Below are 23,476 nucleotides of genomic sequence, written 5' to 3' on the forward strand. Positions count from 1 at the left end.
TAAAATATAACATGCCAGCTAGTCTAAACTTCCAAAGTTATTATTGAAATACATACTTACAAAAAAGGTGATTTTTTTTTAAATATAATACATCATCATCATCATCACAGTTGTATTTTTGTTGTTCCTCTGCTGGAAAAGGGCTTACACCACACATCTCCAATATCAGTGGAAAACATGCCCTCCGCCATCCTCTAGCCACTATGTGGGTAGACATTCTTCGCTGAGTTTCTCGGTCAGTGGTCTTCAAAACATTCAAGCCCAGGTGGCAACCCTCTAGACTATGATACATTTAATTAATAAAATTAAGTCCAAAAACTTTAACAAGTTTGCCCACTTTCTATATAAACGTCCAAAGCTGCACCTGTGTTGCTTCAATGAATATGTTAAGTATTTGTAATTTTAATTTAACAAAAGATATAACATATCTTTTAGTATTGCCTTAAGTATATATAAAGATATTTGTACGTACAAAAGTGTTCCTAATTTGTATAAAAGATATATCAGCACATAAATTATTGTCTGTTGTTTCTAAGTATCGTCATGTTACAAAATGAACTGGATATCTGAGTGTGCAAATTCATTGTTTAGAAACGATCGTCTTCAGTGCACTGGAGTCGGAACAATTCCGGACGCATTGATCAAAAACGTCACCGCGCCATCGGATGCTTAGTGATTCATTTCGGGCATGTCGCCCACCGAGATGTACTCGGTTTTGTCACTTCACGAACTGGACGTACAATTACAACACTACCTATTATTTCCTTTATTTTTCGGATATGTTTTTTTTTTTATTTCATCTTCCTACATTGTTAATTAGTCCATTAATTTGTTTATTTATTTTATATTTCCAATGGCCGTCTAGGCTGTTTTTAAATAGCGAACACTAGTCGATAGACGCGGCGTAAGTAAGCCCCACTAGACGGACCAACAAAAAAGCGAAGGGGGGAAGCCTATACCTTCCAGTGAGCTTCTATCGGCTGTTATGATGATTGAAATCAATCATCATGATTTATTTTCGATAGAACTAGCGGGAGGCCTACCAACACCGTATCTAAAACTCGTGGTCGCCTTTTGAGTACCTTTCGGCCTCAAGGGCTGACTATTTAGACCGACGACATAGTTTTGATTGCGGAAATTTACTGGATGTGGGCAGCACAGGAACAGTCGTCGTGGCGACCTTCAGAGGAAACCTCTAACTTACAATGGGTGCCCATCGACTGATAAGTTATTACTCGTGTACGTCATGAGAAGAATACTGTACTCAGTAGAGTACAGACACTCTACTTGTCTGTACTCTACTATACTCAGTAGAGTACAGACTCAGAGTACTGTAAAACTGTAATCAGATTCGTCTCCGAGTCTTATGCTATGTTATATTTATATAAGTCTTCCACAAAACTTTACTCAAAAAATGTCTTTGTTTATATGTAATCAAAATCAACTGGGAGATGGAATTGTATTAATACAAGAACCTATACTATGTAAGGTTCAACGATGTTCACACTTGTACATCGTTGAGTATGTAATTTATATATACTTTTTTTGTACATAATAGTACTAAGAAAAGTTGTTAATACAAGCTATTATTTATTTAATAACAAAAAAAGAGTTTTTATACTCATAAACATATCAACAATCAAATATTTCATTTGATTACTTTATTGCAATTTATTATTGTACATTAATTCTATTATTCTGGCAATACAAAACATGATTAAGTTATTGATAATCTTTGTTATTTTAGTTTCTAAATAAGGACGATTTCATTATTTAGTATTAATTAATAAAATATATTAAATTTGAGTTCGTCTTTTATTATAATGTCAATATAATATGACGAATATATTTTTGATTTATTATATCGATGACTAATTATTATGTAAAAAATTAAGGAACAAACGCAAAAACGACTTTCAAGTAGAAAAAGGTATACTAATTTGTTACAAAAATTTTTTGATTATTGTTTAATATTCAGTGACGGTATCCAATTTTGTAATGATAACAAGAATATCGATACGTAGTTTCTTATCTGCAAACTAATTTAACAATTTTCTCCTAATCAAAATTAAATGCGCGCATTAGAGCAGCAGAATCATGTGCTAATTGCACAGGGCTGCAGCCGCCACGCGAGCCTGACAAACGACTTTGATCAATCACGGCCGTCCTCCGTGGGCAGCTCAGCCGCGGCCGAGCCAAGAGATTTATTTGTGCCAACCCTGCCTCAGGAGGCGCCGACGTTTGCCGTTGTCAATAACTACTTACACACGATATTCGGCTCTATCGCACTCGATTTATATCATAATCCACCATCCAAAATCTGAACGTAAACCTTTGCAAAGAACCGACGACATTCGGGTGTAACTAAGGGCTAAATCTGCATCCATTGTGAAGTTTATACCTATTTGTTCTATGAATATTTTGCGTGACGTTTTTTAGATTAAAATTATTCCTTTCAAGCTGACCACGTGCTGACAAATTTATTAATTTGACGACAAAGTATGATAATGTCTCATTAATAGATTATATTATAGAATTTAGAGTTAAATAATTAAATAATATATACTTTATGGTACTTCATGTTACAGAAACGGGAACATTTTTTTTAATATACTCTTGCCTGTATTGAAAAATGCTATTTTTCCTTTTTTAATGTATTTTTTTTTCATGTGGCTCTTGAATAAGGATATTCCTAGACTAATGAAAGCAATTGCAAGCAAAAGTGGCTTCGAGGGTCCACATAGTGGATCCCGATAGCCGCAGAGACCTCAAAATTCTGAAGTAGAGACTACGGACTGGCAAGTGCAGCATAGACGTCCTTAGACGATTGACAGTCGACCTTGTTATCGTTGTCGGAAGACCGTAAGGCCTATGTCCAGTAGTGTACTTCTTACTGCTAAAATAATGATGGTGCCTTCCTATGAACGAGTATATAAAAAAATTAGTCGAGTTAATCGAACCGTTATCGATTCAAGTTTAAATATTATCGATTATTGTTTAATCAATTTGATATTGTTTAGTATCGCAACCGCTAGAGGTCGAATCTAAGTTTTAAGTATTCATTTCCCATTTGACGGAAAGGTTTGAGTCGCGGTAATGTCAACACAGACGTATCTATAGTGCGGCGGGCTCACCTGTAAAGAACCGCACGTGACGTAAAAAAGACAAACATAGAGCGCCCGGCAAAGAGATTGAATGTGCCGTTTGATAGGAAATTGTAGATAAATGAGTGGAATGTATTAATGAAAATTTCACTCTGCCGTATGCTGTTGAGAATGATGAATCTGATGGCCTTTTATTAAACTCGTTGGACGCTGATCTTTCATATTGTACTCTCTTAATTCTTTTATTAAAACCGATTTCGTTAGCACGTGTTATATATTTCTCTACTACGTAATTATCGGTAAGACCTTTTTAAATATGTTTTATTTTATTCAATTAAAAATCAGTATTATCTAATCAGATGATGTTTCTACACTCTTTTATTATTTTATTCAAATTATTATGTGCCTAGTATCAATACCTATTACAGCCTATTAAAGCTTCTTAGTCAACTATTGCTTAGCTAAATCTTCTAGCCTCGAGGAAGCCGTTTGAGTCAATATTATTTTGTAATTCTATTTAATCATTCTTCAATTCAGCAGCAAGACTTACTCTGGTAGCAAGCACCCAGCGTCTTCCGATGACCTTGACAAGGTGACTCTGTGGATGTACATCCTACGCTGCGGATCCGTGGTCATCCACGATGTTAAGAACCCAGCGGCCGACTATTTTGCGCGCCATATAGCTTGCCTACTGCCATTTCAACATACTAATCCACTAAGGCAAGTTGACTACCTACATATCTCTCCTCTCATTCCTGATTCTATTCCGTAGAGAAATCAATAGCAAATTCTTCTCCATGTCTCGTCGAAAAAAATTGTAAGCCTATCTACACAGCCCAAAGTGAGAGACCGCGTATATATAGTCACGTCGTCGTTAACTTTGACAAGATATAAAGAAAACTGAATCATGGGTGGAGATTATGCAAGGAACAAATTCCAAATGACTACTTTAAAAATGGAAAACGATCGTGCGCTTGTTTGAATTCGTCGTTTGCTCTTTCACTTTACGTGTGAAATTTTAAACGTCGGACGATAAGGTTAAAAATAAGTGTGCACCTTTAGAGAATTTTCACTACAGCTTTGGAAATTTACAAGCCAATTAAAATAAAAAATGGGATGTAACCGGGGACGCCACCCCTTTAATTATGATTTTTTGCATTTTTTAAAGATAATAAACACAACGCCGCTGCGGCTCGGTCCGCCGTTGTCTCCAATGTTTGATCACTCCGATGTAGTTACGAACGCACACGTGCACACCTACAGGTTTTTCAGAAGTGATTTAAAGATAAAAGGTGTATCCCACTTTGTCGTATAGTGACTTAATACATAATTAAATATTTTTACAGTTATAAATTTACTTATTTATCTTTTTACGTATATATTAAATGGCCGTTGAGCTCCTCTAAAGTAGAGATTGCTAATCGGCATAGTACATGCAACGTTTGAAGAGTTTTTTAGACAAACGAAAGATATCAATAACAATTCTGCAAGTCGAAGTGGCAGACAACATATCATGTACAAAGTGTAGCAACTGGGACCCTAAGATTCTGCAGTGAAGACCGCAGACCGGCAAGGGCAGCGTAGGCACCACTAAAAGGTACACAGTCGACCTTGTTAACGTCGTCGAAAGATGCTGGATGCTGCATCCGACTCGTCCTGTTGGAATTTTCTAGGGGGAGACCTATGTCCAGCTGTGGACGATGATACTAATTTTTAACAGTTATATCGCTAAAAAGATGCGGTGTGGTGTTAATAAAAAGGAAATATGTACGGAGTAAAGGAAAAGAGACACCTGTGCAAAAGTAGATATAATTTGTCGTCTATTTTAGATATAAGCATGTACAATGATCCATCTTACATACGAATTTGAATCCTGGATTATTTTGATACAAAAGTCTTTTCCATAACTATCCAACACTTCAACTTTAGGTAAACGTAGATCCGAACATTCGATTATACATCGGTTTCAAATAAATTAGCAACCGCCGGAATATTTATAGCTTCATTAACAAATTAACTATTATGGTAATTAATAATTTTTATCTATTAGTATTTTAAGCGGTTGAACGCGGTATTAGCGAAGCTTAATTTAATTTCGAATTTAAATCCTAATTACATGATAAGGAAAGACGAATAAATTAAAGAATTTAATCATTTAAAAATAAATTGCCGGTTCAGGAATGAACCTTGCTTATTATAAATAATTAACGGTTTATTATACCACATAAATAATAATTTTCGTAAAGCTTATAAATTTATATAACCATAAATAACTTTTTTTAGATTCTATAATCACTAGCCATTTCAAATATTTAAGTAAAATCATATATGTCAAGTTGTTTCGATACATGACAATATTTTTCGACTATCTATATTTTAATTAAAAACAAATCGCAATTATATTTTTAAATAACTAAATTCGATAATTTATTAGAGGTTTTTTTTTTAAATGATAAATTATTCAAATCGTTCGAAGATACATTCAAACTTTGATCCGTTAAGAACTTACAACAAACAGCAGCCCCTACAGTTTTTTAGAATGATTTCGTAAATAACTTTAACACTGCATTAAAGATATTCAAACCTAAGCGTTATTATCCCTTAACCAACCAGTTTTTATTTTATAAACTTTCTTTTTGTTCTTTGGTATAAAAATTTCATAGGGTTTTTTAAAAATATGCACCTATTTTCGAACAACCTGTATAATGTGATCACTTGAAAATATGTCATATTAATTAATTGTTTCTATAGAAATGCGTCATGCAAATAACTTTTGATAGGACAAAGTAGTAAATAAAAATTATTTTATAATGTAATAATCTGGATTTTGACAACGCTTTTTTTTAAATATTTTGATTACGATATTTATAATTTCTGTAAGTATTTATTGAACAACTTACTATACGAAAACATGTATAACTTATTCGTTAAAACCAAGTGCATTTCGGTGCTTACGTGAAAAAAAAATGATTCGGGAAATATCGGCGGAAGAACTGTTTGTATTTGAACTAATTAGCACGGTGTATTACACTGCGTATCAAAAGCGCGGAGCGATAGAAACCGAACGGCTACGGTATCGGGGGTTACAAAAAGCTGGATCGGTTAATGAAAAAACTACACGTAGTCAATATTTGATGAGAGCCAATTTAAATGTTCGTCCACTTGTAGACATCGCATAGTTCGCTCGTCCGCCGCGGCTGTACGTGTGGCGCGTGGGGGGACGTGAAAAAAAAACTAAGAAAAATAAAAATGGCGCTCGCGCGGCTGTGTGCGCGGGAAAAAAATTGCAGATATAATGCCGGTAATAATAATAATAATAGCCGATCGGCCGACGGTCCGACCGGCGCAGCCCCCACTCGATTTTCATTCAAATGTGCTTGGCCCTCCTTTTTTTTTAAACTTTTTTCCGCCACGATATTTTTTCGGGGGTTTCCATTAGCAATGCGTCTATCTGAATAGTTCGCTGCGTTGTCGGACTTCCTGCGCCTGCCACACACACGCCCCTCAAACTTTTTACACAAAAGGAACACAAGTTCTTATTACACGCTCGAATTTCCCCCGACCGAAGACAATGAACGAAATATCCAATAAAAAAAAACTTGGAGTATTTACAGTTTTAACGGTACATTGCTATTTGTTTATTACAGATAAAAAAGGGTGTTCGCGAACTGTGAAAAGAGGTTACAAAGTAGTCAATGGAAACACGTGGTCCTTATAAATCTCACAAGCAAGTGAAAGGAGCGTAAATGGCGGAATGGGTTAAAAAGGAAGCGCGAAACCGCGCGGGAGAGTGGAACTTTTTTTTTTTGTTACGATTGCTTTTCAGTTCCGGCGCGAAGATGAACGTTGAACTAATGCGATGAGCGTATTTATTAATTATTTTGTAACAAAATTACAGCATTATGACTTTTTATTCCGGTGAGAATTTATTTTTTATCAATTTAAGTTTTTTTTTTACAAATTCATGTAGTATAATAAAAATGTACGATTCAATGTAACTTCACCGTCATCTTGTCTTGTCTTCTGTTGTCTTACTTGGCTGGATTCCGTAACCAAGCGACAGTGCTCATTTTGCATCAGGGTTGGCTTTAGTTTAGCCAGCTCAACTCCTAAAGAAACCCCAGCAGACCTTTGATTGATTGATTTGATTGATGTCGCAATTATGATTAAATGACAATAATATTTTTAATTTTAAAGCTTTTCGGTACGAATTGTTGTTAATTCGATTAAAGAACTCAAGAAGTAGTGAAAAAGAATTAAGCGGCTGATGAGTCCCGACACTTAAACAAGTTTACTTTTATCGCCGGAGCATTATCGTCGGATTAGTGTAACGACGAGCAAATGAGCAAAAGGAATTTTAAATTCATTAACAGAAGGTCCTTTTTTTGTTGTCATCCGCGCCGTAAAACGTCACTCCGGTGCACTCAGCTTTCAGGCGGGCCATAGTTACAAGAGTAGACTTGTTTAATCAGTAAAAAAGCACGTACGAAAAAAAAATTAACGAACTCGACGCACGGAGCGGAATAGAGGAGACAGACGGAGGCCGTACCCCGGCGCGGCGACACAATATGACATGACATTCAATTTAAACTCGGACGACGGAGCGTGCGTTCAATAATTAACATAATGTTCTTTTACTCCTTTTTGCTTCCCGTTTGACACTCCATCACTCATGGAAATTCCATTTTCAATGCTGCTATATGAGGGGTGGGGAACGGGGGTGGTCTTTGCATGCGCGCAATGGACATGGCGGTTTCGGGGGCGAGGGGTGGTCGAAAAAAAGATTGTTAAAAAGGCATGCCCCCACCGCGGCGGTGTGTGAGTGCGTGCGGGTAAAAAAGCGCTCACTAATCGATACTATAGATTCTGAGGCAAGTAGGCTGCGCGGGTACCACGCCGATTGGTCGGCAGCGGATCGTTTCGGCTTGTTTTTTTTTTTTTACGGAGGCCTCTAACGAAGCGATGGATGTTTGGTCTTTCGGCGCAATCGCGGACCTTTTGAGTCGCAGGGTTCCGTGCCGGCTCTTTTTAGGTCGGCGCTGCTTGCTCGCCTAACTCGACGGTCAACACTTGAGAATTAAGCGCGCTTATTCGCACTCAACTTCGTCCTTGCCGCTGTTTTAATTGTGACTGGACGTGTGCGCCGAAACATCGATACAATGGCGTACGGAATTTATTTTACACCTTTCGAAAAATTCACTAAACGTTTTTCCTAACATAATCCAAAAACAGTAATAATAACAGGCTACTTCCCATTATTAGATTATATATATTACACAAGTGTGCTCCTCCGACTGTAGGACAGCGGCGACCTCTTGTAAGAGGTAAGAGGGCTGGTGGAGCATCACACTGCTCTAGTTAGAGCCGGCAGGTTAAGTGCTATTAACGCTTCAAATAAACTATTTTAAAATAACTTTAACTTAAAAGATTTTCTTGCCTTTAACTTTCAACTTTATTGCATCTTAAGTTTAATCCAAGTACGTTGTTTACAATAATAAATATATAATTTTGTTGATGGCAGTTTTTATATGTGTATACAATGTATTGTTTAAATTCGTTCATTATTTTAAAGTTACTTTATTAAAAACCTCTCAGATATTTTACATAAAAGGTACATATAAGTTGCGCAGAACATTGCAAGATACAGCAAATGAAATAAGAAAAGAGGTTCAAAAAATCAGGGAAAATGTTGTTTTTTTGGTAACAAATTTATCCATTTTAAGTTTTTTTGAATTGTAGTCCGCGTGCAAAATAAATTTTATATTAAGCAATCGGCTAAGGCTAAGCGATAGCTTTTTTTGCAGGATATTTACGTCAAGAATATATCGAATTACCATTTACTCGTTGATTCGTATTATTACTGACATAGGATCATACATCGACTATGTATGTCGACTAAACTACTCACAGAAACCAATAAAATCATTCCCATTTAGCCGTTCGAAAATCACTTAAACTGGTCACTGTGAAATTACTCTTCTAATGTTAATCCTAATCGACTATAGTCGGTGGTTCAATGCTTACGTAGAAACAAGTGCATCTTCATTACTTAAAGCATCATAAAGTTAAAGTTAAATAAGCTAGCTTAAGCATGTTAGGCGTGTTGCGAAAAAAAGTTAATTTGGTCTACAAAAATATATCGTAAATCCTGTGTTTGTGAGCCAGATAGTAAATCATAAAACAACTAAAGTTGAGAGGAGATACGCAAAAAAAATCTGTCAGGACGAAGAAATCCACGTGCTAATGAAATTTGAAAACAACTGATATAAACTGATACTGAACTGAACTGATATAAAAAATACCGATGTCTTTCTTTTCTTTTTAATGTATACGCTTCTGGTATATAATCTATGAAGAACTTTATCCGCAAAAAAAAGTTACATTATCAATACAACATATAATTGTATGAAAGGTTATAAGGAAATAAAGCTGCCTGGGAATTTTTTCAAGTTGATTTTTACGTGACAAATAGAAGATTTATAACAGGAAAAAATTGTGAAAATTACATAAAAAGAGTAACTATTGAGACAAGGTTCTTGACGATAAAATCAACGTTCCGAGATTACATATCATAACTTTTAGAAGATGCTTAGAAAAGCACATTCGAAATATATATTTTTTTTTATTATGCACAGTCGTCACGTATGCTTGTATAAAGGTACTGAACGCACTATGAAAGACTTACCTCATTCTTAAGATTGATGGGCTCCTGCTGCGGCCGGGGCGGCGAGTGCCGTCCCACCTCCGAGCCCTCCAGCATATCAGCCTCGCATCCCGACTCGTCTGTTGAAAAGAAATCTTAATAAAACACTTTGCAACAATTACTGCATTTACAAATAAATACAGTCCTCTTTAAAATGTCACTCAGAGAGCAATGAACAGGAACATGCTCGGGGTTTCACTGAGAGATCAAATCATGAGGAAATTCGCAGACGAATCAAAGTCTCGACGTAGCATGAAAAATTGTTTCTGAAGTAGCATTGGGCTGGGCACGTCATTCGTACAATCGACGACCGTTGGGGTTGCAAGTTCTCGAGTGGCCACTATGATCCGGTAGACGCGGCATGTTCACAGGAATTCCTGAAGGCTTTGCCTTTCAGTGGGCATTTATTAAATAATATAATGTCGATGACTGTTTGCCCATTGAGATATACAGCTTCACAGTTCAAGCATAGCACTGAAGACACTTAGCATAAACCTATTTACGTTAACTAAACTCGAATCTCTCAGTAACCATGGCTCAGGGGATTGCATGATATATACATCAGAGTTCGCCGCACGGTTCTGAAGTGAAATCCGGCAATCCCAGCGTAGAACGTCCACACAGTGGACATATGATATATGACCATATTAAGGTCGTAGGAAGACACTGGATGCAGGTCGCTTTCAAGTGGTCCTATTGGAAATCTATGTAGCTGGCCTAAGTCCAACAGTGGACTACTAAATGTCAAAGCTCTTAGCTTACGCTTTAAAGAGTGATAGAAATTTCGCTTGAAACGTTCGTCGAATACCATTTTGTTATCCTATTCAAGGGTATCCGATTATGAACCATTGCGTCATTGACTTTTAATACTATTACACATAAGAATCTATAAATAGAATCACAAAAGAATTGATAACTTGGTTCTACTTACACAAGCACCGCTTTGATTTTTAATTAAATTTATTTCATTGTACTTTTTGATCCTTCTTATTTATTTATTTCTTAACCTGGTCTACATAAGTTTTAATAGTCTGTATCTAGAAACTTTAACGTTATTTAATTTTCATTTTTGTTGTCTATTAATATATTTTAATCTAAAATATTCATTACCATTTCATTTGATCTTATCGCCGTAAGATGTCCACAGCTGGACATAGGCCAACATTGTTTACGTATTGAGTATATATTTGTGACTCTACCAAAGTAATTATAGAGCAAGTAACAGTTAAACAATATAACTCTATTCGTATCTAAACAACATGTTGAAAATGTGTCGCCAGAGTGAAGCACTCTCACCGAAAGAAATGGCCGACGTACCTGACCCGCCTCAACGTGTTGGAGCAAATAGGTCAAGAATCGCGTCTGGTGAAATTTAGAAGGAAAACCCCCCGCGTTATTTACCTGGGGGTTGTTATCGAGAGGGGACCGCGCTCGAAACACGCGCCCCAAATGTTTTCGCGAAGGAATCCCGAGAATTACCGAATAAAGTTACTTTGATTTTTTTAATACGAACTTTGGTATTACGTGATATACTTTTGCCTCAATTTAACAAAAACATATGTATTTGACATTTTGATTTTAGATATGAATTCAAATAGGTCTGCCGATAACAAAACATAGTAAACTTTACATTAGTTTAACTAATTAAATATGTTTGTATATTGAAGGCATTCACAACCCCGGACAAAATTATTTTAGCTCATATCTATAAGTTCATAAAGGAATTGAAGAGAAAAACATTAAATAACGGATTTATAAATGATAACAAAATATGAACGATCTATGTTAAATTAATTATAGGTTAGATATTATACTTTCTTTACAGTCATTAGATAAAAAAGTAAATAATTTATGAACGAACGTTTTTAGTAATTTTTATAAGGAACTAATACGACATTTTGTAGTTATAGTTTTTATTATTTTCATTTAATGATAAATGTCTTTAAATAATAAAGTAAATACAAATAATGCTACTAACATTTCGTGTATACTTATTCTCGAACACATGACTTGCTACATCTTATCTTCGCAATAAAGTTTAAAGCAATATTACCACGAAGCATTGTTACATCCAATACAATAATATCAAAGTGTGAAGCTTACTTTATTTGGTATAGACAAATAGAAACGGCGTTATCCTGTATTAAAATACAGCGTTTCCAATAAACGTAAGTATTTTAACAAATGTTTATCTAGAAAGATCTAGAGTGCTGAGATTTCGTATTTCGTCGAATCGTATTATACCGCGATGTGCGTTAGGCTTTAATTCTCATAGTTTCTATACTTGACGCTTTTCGTGGAAATTAACATTTACGTATTTGTAAATCTTATGAGTCTAGAATATTCGATTTCCTGATACGCATACAGAATTCAATTCGTATTGGGATAATGGATTTACTAATGTTTTGCTCAACAGTCGACGATGATAACTGGAGATCGGATATTCGTATGTATTTACCTTAAGTTGAAACGTTGGCTTCGTATGGAAAGAACTTTCGCATCGAAAAAATTCCAAACAAAAATAAACTTGCCTTTTAATTTTTTACTATTAACTCACACTTTCTTTTTTATAATTTTTACACAAAAATAACTTTCTACGAATAATCCGTTCATTTTGGTTTCGTAGCCTTCAGTTATAACAAACACGAAGTTTTCGATTAAGAGAGACTAATCATGCTCCCGATGACTCAGTGGTAAAAGCATAAATATAATTAATAAGGTTCAACATCATTGTCATTATCATTCCAGCTGTAAAACGTCCACTACTGGGCATCGGCTTCCCCTATAGATTTTCCAAAGGACCGATAGGAAGCGGCCTGCAACCAAAATCCTGTCTTTGACTTATATCAACAGCTTCCTGATCAAGTATTGTTATTAATATACAATATTATAAACGTGACTCTAAACATTATGATGTTACAATTGCATATAAAATATGATGTGATTTTCAAAATGTAACAGAAAAACATTCTTTTCATTACATACAATTTTATTTTTTGTAATTAGCATTTACTGATGACAAAGTTGACATTTATTCTTATTAAACTTTTTATTACAAATATTAGAGAAATAATAATTTAAAAGAAATCAACAACTATTTTTACCTTATTTAAGAGTACACAACAAATACAGAATGCTTGGTTTTAGAGTTTAAAATAGTGTATATATAAGTTAATTGTCAGCAAGAACCTTTATAGGTTTTACATCTATTACCAATAAATGTATATAAAGTTATTACTCAGAAGCATGTTACATTAATTTACGTTTCATATTATTTTCTATTGGAACGCAAAGGGCTACAGTATAAAGTCTGCAGATATATATATATAGTAAGAAACAATTAATTGTAATATTTAGTAATCTGAAGTTTGAAAACGCTTTTGTTGCTGTTTTTACTGAGTTGTTTTCTATTTTTTAAACCTTTTACACTTAGAACTAATCACCCTGTATAATATTGTTTATTATGTTACTCTATTAGGCAGTTACTAGGATCGTATTCAAAGTATTTGAAATTTAACAGGAGAACATATTTTTAATGTCCTGAATTTTTATATTTTTGACTTATTAGTATAGTAACGATGTAATGTTTTTAAAATGATAATACAAAAGTAATCTTTAACTTTTTATTTAACATCTTAAAGAATACTTAGTGAATATAAAAAATACATCAATATTAATTAAAATTAAAAAACGAAGTTCGGTTAAAGAAGTGTGAAATAAATCGGAAGATTATAAGATTTCACAAAAGGAACGGATCTAGAATCATTTAAAATCAAGTGTCCTAGAAACGACACGGCGATAAGCAAGTCGATCTCAACAAAAACAAATAGAACGCCTGCCCAGCGTTACCACTCCAATCAACCCGGAATCTCGGGCATGCAAAAATGAACCTTATCCACCTTACAAAGTAAGACACCACCAATCATTGTTCTGCAAATAGCCCTGGCCGGACTAAGCAACACGAACTGATGCCAAAACGTAGCAGCCGTCGAATATGATTGCTCCTAATGCGCCCGGCGATAGGGGGGTGAGGTTAGGTTTGAGGCGCGGGGGGGAGGAGGTTACTGCGTCGCGCCGTGTTTCTGACCGAGCAGTAAGTCTGGCTTAATCCTATCGGAAACGCGGGCCCCCATTGAAGATCGGCTACGATTCACGCGGTCAAGCTATGCAAGATATATCTCAAGATATGTTACTATTATTACGCAATGATAAGTCTGCATTGCGTAGTTATAAACTGTATTAAAATACAATTATATTAGATTTAAATGCTTGACAAACTTATCTATTTAATTTTAAGCATATTTTTAAAAGAATAATGCCCAAAATTATAAAAGCTACAAGCGACGATTTCGTATTCGAGAAAAAGTTTCTCCCATGGTTTTAAGTTGCATTCAAGTTTTTCTTAATTTAAAAACCTATTTAACAACAACGGTAATATTGAATCGATTTGTTATATTATTACATAGACCAATATAAGAGTATAAATTAAATTTACTAAAATATTGTTAACATTTATTTACATGTATTAATGTATCAAGTTTTTGTTGGTGTAAAAATAAACTTTCATTTTTTTAAGTGACAAATTTGTTGAACAATAGTTCAATCGAACGCAATCCACGGACTTATCCGATGTCTTTAGTACGCGTATATCTGGCGGTTGCATCTAGGCGGCAGGCAGAAGAGGGGCGAGGGGGGGAGACATTACAAATTAATAGCACAAAGACCGGCCGCAGATCGCCGTTGCGAAAATTTACAGGCACCAGACACTTATAGTGCACTGCGGACGATAGAGGCACTAGCTTTATGGACACGTATTATGTAAGGCGGACTTAAGACCGGCCTGACTCGTGGACAGAATTTTGGCATGTGTTTATACCTTGCACCAAGTAATTCTTGCACGTGGTTATATCGACCTTATATAAATCTAGGTTTTTATGTGACAGGATAGAAGCTGCCCTAGTTAGATATACGTACGATGCTGTTAACAGCTTGCTTCTAGTCTTAGTAATATGGAGAATACGGTGTTCAATGTTCAAATTGTTGGGTTATATGAATTTCATTATATGATACTACAATTCAGTCATTACTTTTAAAGCACATATAGGCATAGATATGTAACGAAATTATTGCATTGATGTAGAATGTTAAATATTTGTGACGTCAATTTTAATGAATATTGAACGTTATATGTCTGTTCTTTGATCTTAGAGCAAAAGGCTTCATATTTCATGGTAAACTTTTAAACAATGTGCACAATTTTGGTGTAATTTTAAAGCTTATTAAACCTATTAAACTTACTTTATGAACTAAACTACGTCATTCTGTTATCAATTAGAAAAGAAAAAAATAGCGGTTTTTTGATATTTGTGTTTGACATGCGCCAGTATGTGAATGGTTATTAAAAAATTTAAATTTAAGAGATTTTATGACAAATTATCATGTAAAATATACTGATTGGTTATAGGAGTAAAAGCTTAAAAATGGTGAATGTATAGCTCTTTAAGTAACAATTAATGTATGGTACCTTATACAAAAATCAACGATTTCAGAAATAATAAATAGCGTAGTTGTAGTATACAAAAGCGTTTTCAAAATTCGTAAAAAATTAATACAGATTAAAATTAATTATTGTTTATTATCTGTTACACTTTGTACTGCAAGAAGTTATGTCTATTGCATTCCAATAGAAATACCATAATAATAGTAAAACCATATTTCAGACTGATCATTTTTACAGGATGATTAGAAATATGTGTAAAAGTTTTAAACGTGTTTGATGACATATGCGCAATATATTCACCCTTTTTAAAGCTTTCATTTTTAACCAATCACCTATATAATCCAATGGTAATATCTATTGGCTGTTAAATATGATTAAATATAATGTACAATTGTGTTACATGCGATTTGTTACAAATATTTGCAACAATCAAAACAATGTGCGTAAGTTACAAAACTTGACGAAATTAAAAATGATAGATTTGTTATTACATGTATAATAGATAAGTAGAGGTCGAGTGCACAGACCAGCTGAATGGATCTTCTAGACTAACGCAATCAGCACCGCTGGGGATGGAATCAGAACGCACTCAGCTGACACATGGCGATGCAGCCTCCGGGGCTGCTGTTAAGTCAACGGACATAATCGCTTTATGTTATTTGGACACTTCCGTATTAATTAATGTTTCGTGTTATTTAATTAAATATTATTACAACCACAATAACATACAGTATTATAGTTTATAGGTGTAAAAGTTTTAAGAGTGTGAAAATATACCTTATTTGCCACCTTTGACCCTCACCTATATCAAATTACTAAGTTTTTTTTTTCTTTTAAATGGGATAGTTCACTAACCTGTGGCAGTATAGTCAAATTGACAGAAACTTTAATTAGTTTTAATACGTAAAAGTCGTAATTCTGAAATAAATTTTCTTTATTATATAATTTCTAAAACTATTGAGCTCTGAGCGTGTACCGCATGTAGTATATGTTACAATCAATCGCTTTTATAAGGAGGAGTCAATAAAATAAGTTTGAAAGAGAGGGCTCGTTGTGTGATAAAAGATAATGAGAAGCGACGGGGCGGTTTAAGGAAACTTTAAAGTCCTTCATATTCAGGCATTGCCATATTTTAGATGAGAAAATGTTTCGGAGCTTCAGTAACGGTGCCCATATGTAAGTATATACATATATTTCCTAATGACTACGCAGGGAGGTAAAGTATACATACATAAGGTCTTGAAGCAAATAAAACAAATAGTATCCGTTTGTTGATAAGAATATGGTTATTATTAATAAAATAATTTGTAATGAAAGGATACTCCGGTGTTGGCGTCGAATTGTGGTTAGAAAATAAACAAAAGGATTTTAAAGTTAAAATATTGTTTAATATTATTATTGGATGATACAATTTGTAATGAAAAGGTATTCTAGCCTTGACGATGAATTGCGATTGAAAATCTGTTTATTTATAATGACTTCTTAACATAGACAGGGTAAACGTTTAAGCAAATGTTATTTTATAAAAATTAAATGCCTTGCGGTTTATTTTATTTTTATATTTACAATATTTCGAAAACATATGGTCACAGGTATTACTATGTTGTTGGACGTATATATTATGAGGTACTCTTAAATTTATATCTTATCATTTAGACCTTATACCTATATGATAAACAGCGATGTAATTTTTTAAAAATTACATTTTTTTCGTCTACTTGTAAAATTTCTAAAAATTGGTGTTTGAAAGTAAAATCAGCCGAGTAAGCGAACACTGAACGGACACTTAAGACAGATTGAGATCCGGGGCCAAGCCTCCTCCGTTTTACATCGTTTCCCTATTCAGATCCAATATCATCGGCGTAGGCTCTAACGAATGCCTCTCGACAAATGTAAGCGGACAAATTGCTTCTAAAACAACAAAAGCCGACCGGAAAAATTCACAAGCGCACCGAATCATTAATCTCAGAAACAAATGGAAATCGCCCGACATCTGCTATACTGGGCCTCGCGAAATAAAAATGGCCGCCATAGTCGACAGTTGTCACGTTATTCTCGACGGGATTAATTAGAAATGCGATTAAAAGCAAACAAAACAGGGTGAACTTAAATTAATGAAAAATTACCACCCTCCGCGAGCACTCGTCAACTCTTTTTTTTCACAGGCTCGCTCCCGCGCATTAAGCGGCTTTAATTTGAATTCGAAATTAGAATTACGCGCGCTTTATAATTATATTTTTTTCGGCGGCGTAGGCTGATTTCTAATTCTATGGGGTTGACTGTACACCGACGCCGAATATAATCGAGACGAATAATTTATAACGAACCTATTTCATTTTTTTCGATTCACGAAACAATAAGAATTGTTCGTTTCATTTTTAACGAGTATTCAAAATAATCGATTTAATTTTTAAATTCCACTTAAATAAAATCCGGGATTTAACCTTAAGTAACTAATTTAATTAAATTTCTAAATAACACTACGAAGATTCCGCTATTACGAATATGTCAAACATCACATAAATTAGCAGGCCATTTTGTCTTTTATGTAAAATTATAATAATTTTAAAAATAACATATTTATAATCGTGATATCATTTAAATAATTCAAACATTCATTGCGTAACAAAAATATTTAAAACTTACATGTATCGAACTAGAAAAGTTTTAAAGGATTGCAATACAAGATAGCCGTTAAAACTTAGACCACAGTCGTGTCAATCTTAGTTTGTACATTTTAATCAGATCATATATAAAATGTGTGGTAGCCCAGCGGTTGCGACAGAGACTTGTGATCTTAAGTCGCGGCTTCAATTTCCAGTCCGATCTTATATAATTCAAACAACTCACAAACAAATTTACCAAGGATTAAAATAAGATAAATAAATTCGTTTATTCAAAATTGGAACTTTTAACAGAACTAATTGTAAACTTGTTATTTATTTTTAATCTGTTTTATTTTTGACTCTACCCTGACCATACACCTACGTTCTCAACCGTACTCTTCCACACTGCGATCTGCCTGCCAAGGCATATTCCACCATATATATACGTACATAGATATATGTGGTAAAGACGTCTATAGGCTGAAACGATGACGTTGAAATGTTCCAAATTACAGGGTATACAAGACCTATAAAATGCTTGTTTAAGATAATAAATACATAATTTTGCAGAATAATAAGAAAAATAATATAATTCTTTTATTTAAATGCCTATTCATTGAGTTTTTTTTACATAATATCAAATTTACTCTATCTAAGAATTAAAACGGAATTAGAATGTAAATCACACATAGAAAACTCATTGAGTGTACAAAATGTTATAAGGCGGTGAATGGAAATCACATTAATGTTCGTTGAAGCAACACAATGCAGTAATTAGGGAGCGTTTTCGAGTAGTTTGGAATTAAAAATTAGAAGTTACGCGATCGGAGAGGCGGCTGTTGAAAAAAAAAAGCGGTTCGCACAATTGACTTTCCCGCGTGAATGTGATTTTAGAACAATGGCCGTTCGGAAATAATAAGTGATCGTAGCGGGGACAGCCGCGGAAGGGCAATGATGAGTGCTTTTGTACGTGGAGTGTAGGCCGAGGGTACTCCACGCACGCGCCTCCAGCCATCTCCGCAGACTTTGTTTTTTAACGAAATATAATGGGCCGGCGTTATGGGCGCATGAAAATCGATGATTTCTTTTTTAATTGAAGCAACATGATATACCTAGTCTCTTAATCTTACACGATCAAAAATATTATTCATTATTCAATTATTTAATTTAACCTAACGGATTGGCGAGTCGAAAGAATTAAAAGACGACACACCGTGTGTATCAATATACTTTCTTTAAAAGAATCAGATGAACAAAATATGTGTCTACCGTACAAAATAATTAGACAATTTTGCGCGAACATAAAACGCGGGCACGTCTACATGTATTACTAAGTTGTTCTATAAATTTGAATAGTCTTTTATAGTACCAAAAATTATCATGAAATTTTGTATTCATTAACATTTTTTCCCTTAGCGAGTTTTCAGTTAATTTTGCATAGATATCGTAAATAATTTTATTTACGTAATAATAAAACAATGTTCGATCTTTTGTTGTAAGTTTAGTTTGTTATGAAACAGTTTAGACTAAAGAAATTTAAATGAAAACATTATAGGGGTGAAAGTATGGCTCATTTGGTGTCACTAAATGTATGTTATATTTTATCCAAAAATCAACGGTTTCAGAAATAATAAACAACAAAATAACATTACAGTTAAGTAAATCGTTTTCGGAATTCGGCTCACTACATATATTAATTAATTTATGTAATATTTTTTAGAAAGGTATCTTCAAATAGGGTGATAGTAAATATGAATAAAACTTAAAGGTTTTTGTTGACAAATGAATAGCTCATTTTAAGCTTTTTTCTTAAAACAATCACCATGTGTAATAATTTAAAAAACTATTTTTATATGGTGAATACACTATATACAGGTGAGTAAAAAATTCTGCACGTCTTGGAAAAAATTAAGGCTATTTATTATAATATATTCTGTTTTAATAGCCAAGATGGGATGTTACACGACTATCACTGCATGTGCGGAAGTGGCTAAATATTGGTACTTTTCTTACTTAGGATGGACTTCCGCAAGGTAACGCCTGATTCCATTAAAAACTAATTTTAGGTCGTCCAAAGTTATCATATCAGTCAATTGACGGCCACTGCAAAGCATAAATCCTCCAACGATCGCCACTGTGGCTAGTCCTGCGCTGTTCGCATCCAAAGACTTTTCGCGACCGCGACTCGGCTGGTCCTCCTAGGAGGGCTTGCCCACACTACCGGCGTGTGGATGCCCCACGAGACCCTTTCGTTTCCAATGACCGTTAGTTGCAAAATTCACCTGCCCCGGAATATTAACTTTTTCTGTACCGTTAGCAGTTTACAATAAAATGGCAACACTAAATTCGGGTAATGATGGCGCGAAACGAATATTAGTTTATAGTTTCCCGAGTAATAGCGAATAATAAAGTATTTGAATCCATTATTTTCCTTTCGACGTCATTAAATCATGCATTAAGGGAGTTAATACTTTTCGCTGTTTCGCGCCAGTTATGATGTCTCCCGTGTGATGTTGCCAGCAATAAAATTTTCTTAGTGCCCTAATAATGTGTTAACTCAGAGGACCCCACTATACACAACACATACAATACTATGCAGAAAAACTGCGTATTTATAACAAACGATTTTTTTTAATCTGTTTCAGCTTGCCAGTCGTTCATAGAGGTTGATCACGCAAAAAGGTTCGAACAGATAATAATAAAATTAGCCCTTTGGGGTAATACATTAATGTTATTTAACATGTGAAATTTAATTTTACAAGCGATTTTAATGGATTATACTTGATATAAACGGGACATTGGTCGTAAAATTTATAAACGGTTAGACTTACCACATTAATAATATCCAGGCATTACAAGTCGACAGTGACACGAAGATTAAGATCTACATTACAAATAAATCTGTTTTGATTGATAGCTTATTGAGTTTATTTTACCTGTACAGATTCGCCGCTTCTTATTTAGAGCGATTCAAGAATTCGTTAGATTCTTAAGTCGTCCTGCTCTAATAAGAGTCCCCAAAAATTCTTTTAGTGATTAATATGGATTTACATTTTTATCTTGTCTGGTATTTAAAGATTGCGCGGGCTTGAGGGCACAGAAAGCTAGTGCTAAACCTGAAGTTATGTTACGTAAAAGACTTTGCTGACCTAGAACCTGATTTGGGCAGTCAGATACAATATTATCAGATTGAAAGACCGTCGAACTCTTAGATCACATAGGTACCACCTTCAGAGCGTCCGCCGTGGAGCTGTAGTACCCAAACCTAGTTAAGCATCCTAGGAAGGCTAAAACCTCGCTTGCTAAATCTTCTTTTTGTTTTTCAGCTGATGTGCACCCATTTCAAGCCAAATGCCTCCTTCAAAGATACAATGACTTCCCGCAACCTTTATTATGTCGTCGGATCAATTAATGAACGGATTCCGATTACATATCATAAGTAAAAAAGAAGGACCAATATTTAGCCACTTTCGCATATGCAGTGGTAGTTGTGCAACAAAGTGGACCGCCCGACAGCCCGCTGATAAATGCGTATGCGGCAAACAATGCAAATTACACAACTGCCACCGTTAAATCACTCAACACTTGTTTCACCCCTCCACAGGCATCTTCAGGAATAAGATAACTCGCTGGCGGGCGGTGCACTTTGTAACACGACTACAACTGCATGTGCGGAAGTGGCTAAATATTGGTTATTTTCTTACTTAGGATGGACTTCCGCAAGGTAACGCCTGATTCTATTAAATACATATCATAAATAATTATTGTTTATTACATAATAATAGATATTCTTGCAGAATTTGTACTAACAGAAGTTATTGGCCAGTACGTATTCCTATAATTATTAATATTATAAAATTTAAATTAATGTAATTTTTTTAGATTTATTATTTTACATAGGGTGATTGGAAATATGTACAAATACTTAGCTTACAAAGCTTTTTGCTGGTAAATGTGTCAATACCTTCATCTCTTTAAAGCTTTTACACCTATACGATCAACCTGTATATTTAGTTATAGAATATTGCCGTCGAAGGTTATTTTAAATATGTTGTCATCATTATCTCACTAAGAGGCGTAGGTCTGTCGTAAAGATATATTTAAGTTTAAATACGTAGCGCGTTCCAAATAAAGCGCATCACGCTTTACCTGTATCGGTATCGAAAATTATGCGAAAAGCGCGCGAAAACCGTAAACTAGTGCGTGATTAAAAGGAAATGAAGCCGCGGGCGTTTACAAATATCGGTCAATTAACGGCCGAGTGGGATAACAATTGAAATCGGTTTCGCTTTCACCGAGGCCCGGCTACGGGCTAAATATAATAATAGATGGACAGATACATCAATGCTTGTCCACCGTGTTTTCGTACGGTCACTTTCCATTTTCCATGCGCGCGCTGTGTGTCAAACTACCGCTACCACCGCCGCTGGCTCCCCACCGGCAACGACATTCAAGCGACTTTTCATTCTGTATTTAAAACCAGTACGGCCCTGGACAAATGTCACTATATACTTAGACTATTTCTATTTTACTAGCATCTAACAGACTTACTACTGCTATAAGTTATTGTACTGTTGCTGTCCAATAGAATAAAAAATATAAATAATTTCGAACTGATCATTCTATTTATTTAGCATGTCTTATAAATTACGAATACATATAGAAATAGTTAAAAAAAAAGTTTAAAAAAACACTGCGAGTTGATAATAAAATTTTCATAGTCTATTGCATTTATTTTTTGTTTAGCATCCTAACATGCCTTTTTTTGGGTTTTGATTATTTTTAAATGTTTGGCGGCTAGAATAATATGGAAATAAAAGCATCGATTTTACTATTTCTCTTGCTTCTTTTTATTTGTTTTGATATATGAATAAAATGCAGAATTATTAGAGCTGTTCGCTCGTTTTGCACTACGATATATTTTTATTTCGATTGATTATTTATCTCGTTATTAGCAGTTCGTTTCTGGATGAGGGGTTGCTGGGTACTTACTATAATGTATTCGTTTTAACGAAACAATGCCAAATCGTTATGAATTAGATCATAGTAAATTAGAAAGCTGTGTTCACATTAACCAGGAGAAGTAAGCTCTTGAAAGAGTATGGAAGCTTTGGTCAATTCAAAAAGTAATATCTCTTCAAGTGGTCAAGGATATGACTCTTGATCGCCGTTGGACTAAATCTAACGAACAAGCTGAATGATAATGTAACAAAAATGAGTCAATACACTTTTTTATTATTTTGTTTAAAAAAAATGTAAAATTTAGTAATGTAGAAATTAATTTTAAAGCATATGTCCGAATTTATGTATACATAAATAACTTTTGAAATAAACGACCAAATATTTTTTGAAAATGACGGATTTAATAATTACTTCGAGAAAGTTTAACATTCTACAAAGTTTATTATTGATTTAAAAAAAAAATTAATGATTTATTGAATTTTAATTTGCATTGATCTGTTGATATTCCGTTAACAGTTATCTGATTGTTTTTATTGTATGTCAAAATAAACATCTTTTTTATATGTTATAGGTTATACTTTTATATTTGATGTGTCGTTTT

The 23,476-nt window shown here is 34.3% G+C and overlaps 1 protein-coding gene across 6 annotated transcripts in view; it reads right to left on the minus strand.

The window, feature by feature from the left end:
• The window catches only part of pdm3 (pou domain motif 3), a 217,238-nt gene that overhangs the window by 155,884 nt on the left and 37,878 nt on the right, over window positions 1–23,476 (minus strand). For all 6 annotated transcript variants that reach the window (XM_068776924.1, XM_068776927.1, XM_068776922.1 and 3 more), the window contains one exon: window positions 9,790–9,887. In XM_068776924.1, coding sequence (XP_068633025.1) covers window positions 9,790–9,864 — 75 coding nt within the window. In that variant the 5' untranslated portion in view covers window positions 9,865–9,887. The remainder of the gene's footprint in view (window positions 1–9,789; window positions 9,888–23,476) is intronic.

The sequence above is a fragment of the Battus philenor genome, unplaced genomic scaffold, assembly GCF_028537555.1.
Source record: "Battus philenor isolate CCGP_79_NKW_IND1 unplaced genomic scaffold, ilBatPhil1.0.hap1 SCAF_13, whole genome shotgun sequence".
Lineage (NCBI taxonomy): Eukaryota > Metazoa > Arthropoda > Insecta > Lepidoptera > Papilionidae > Battus > Battus philenor.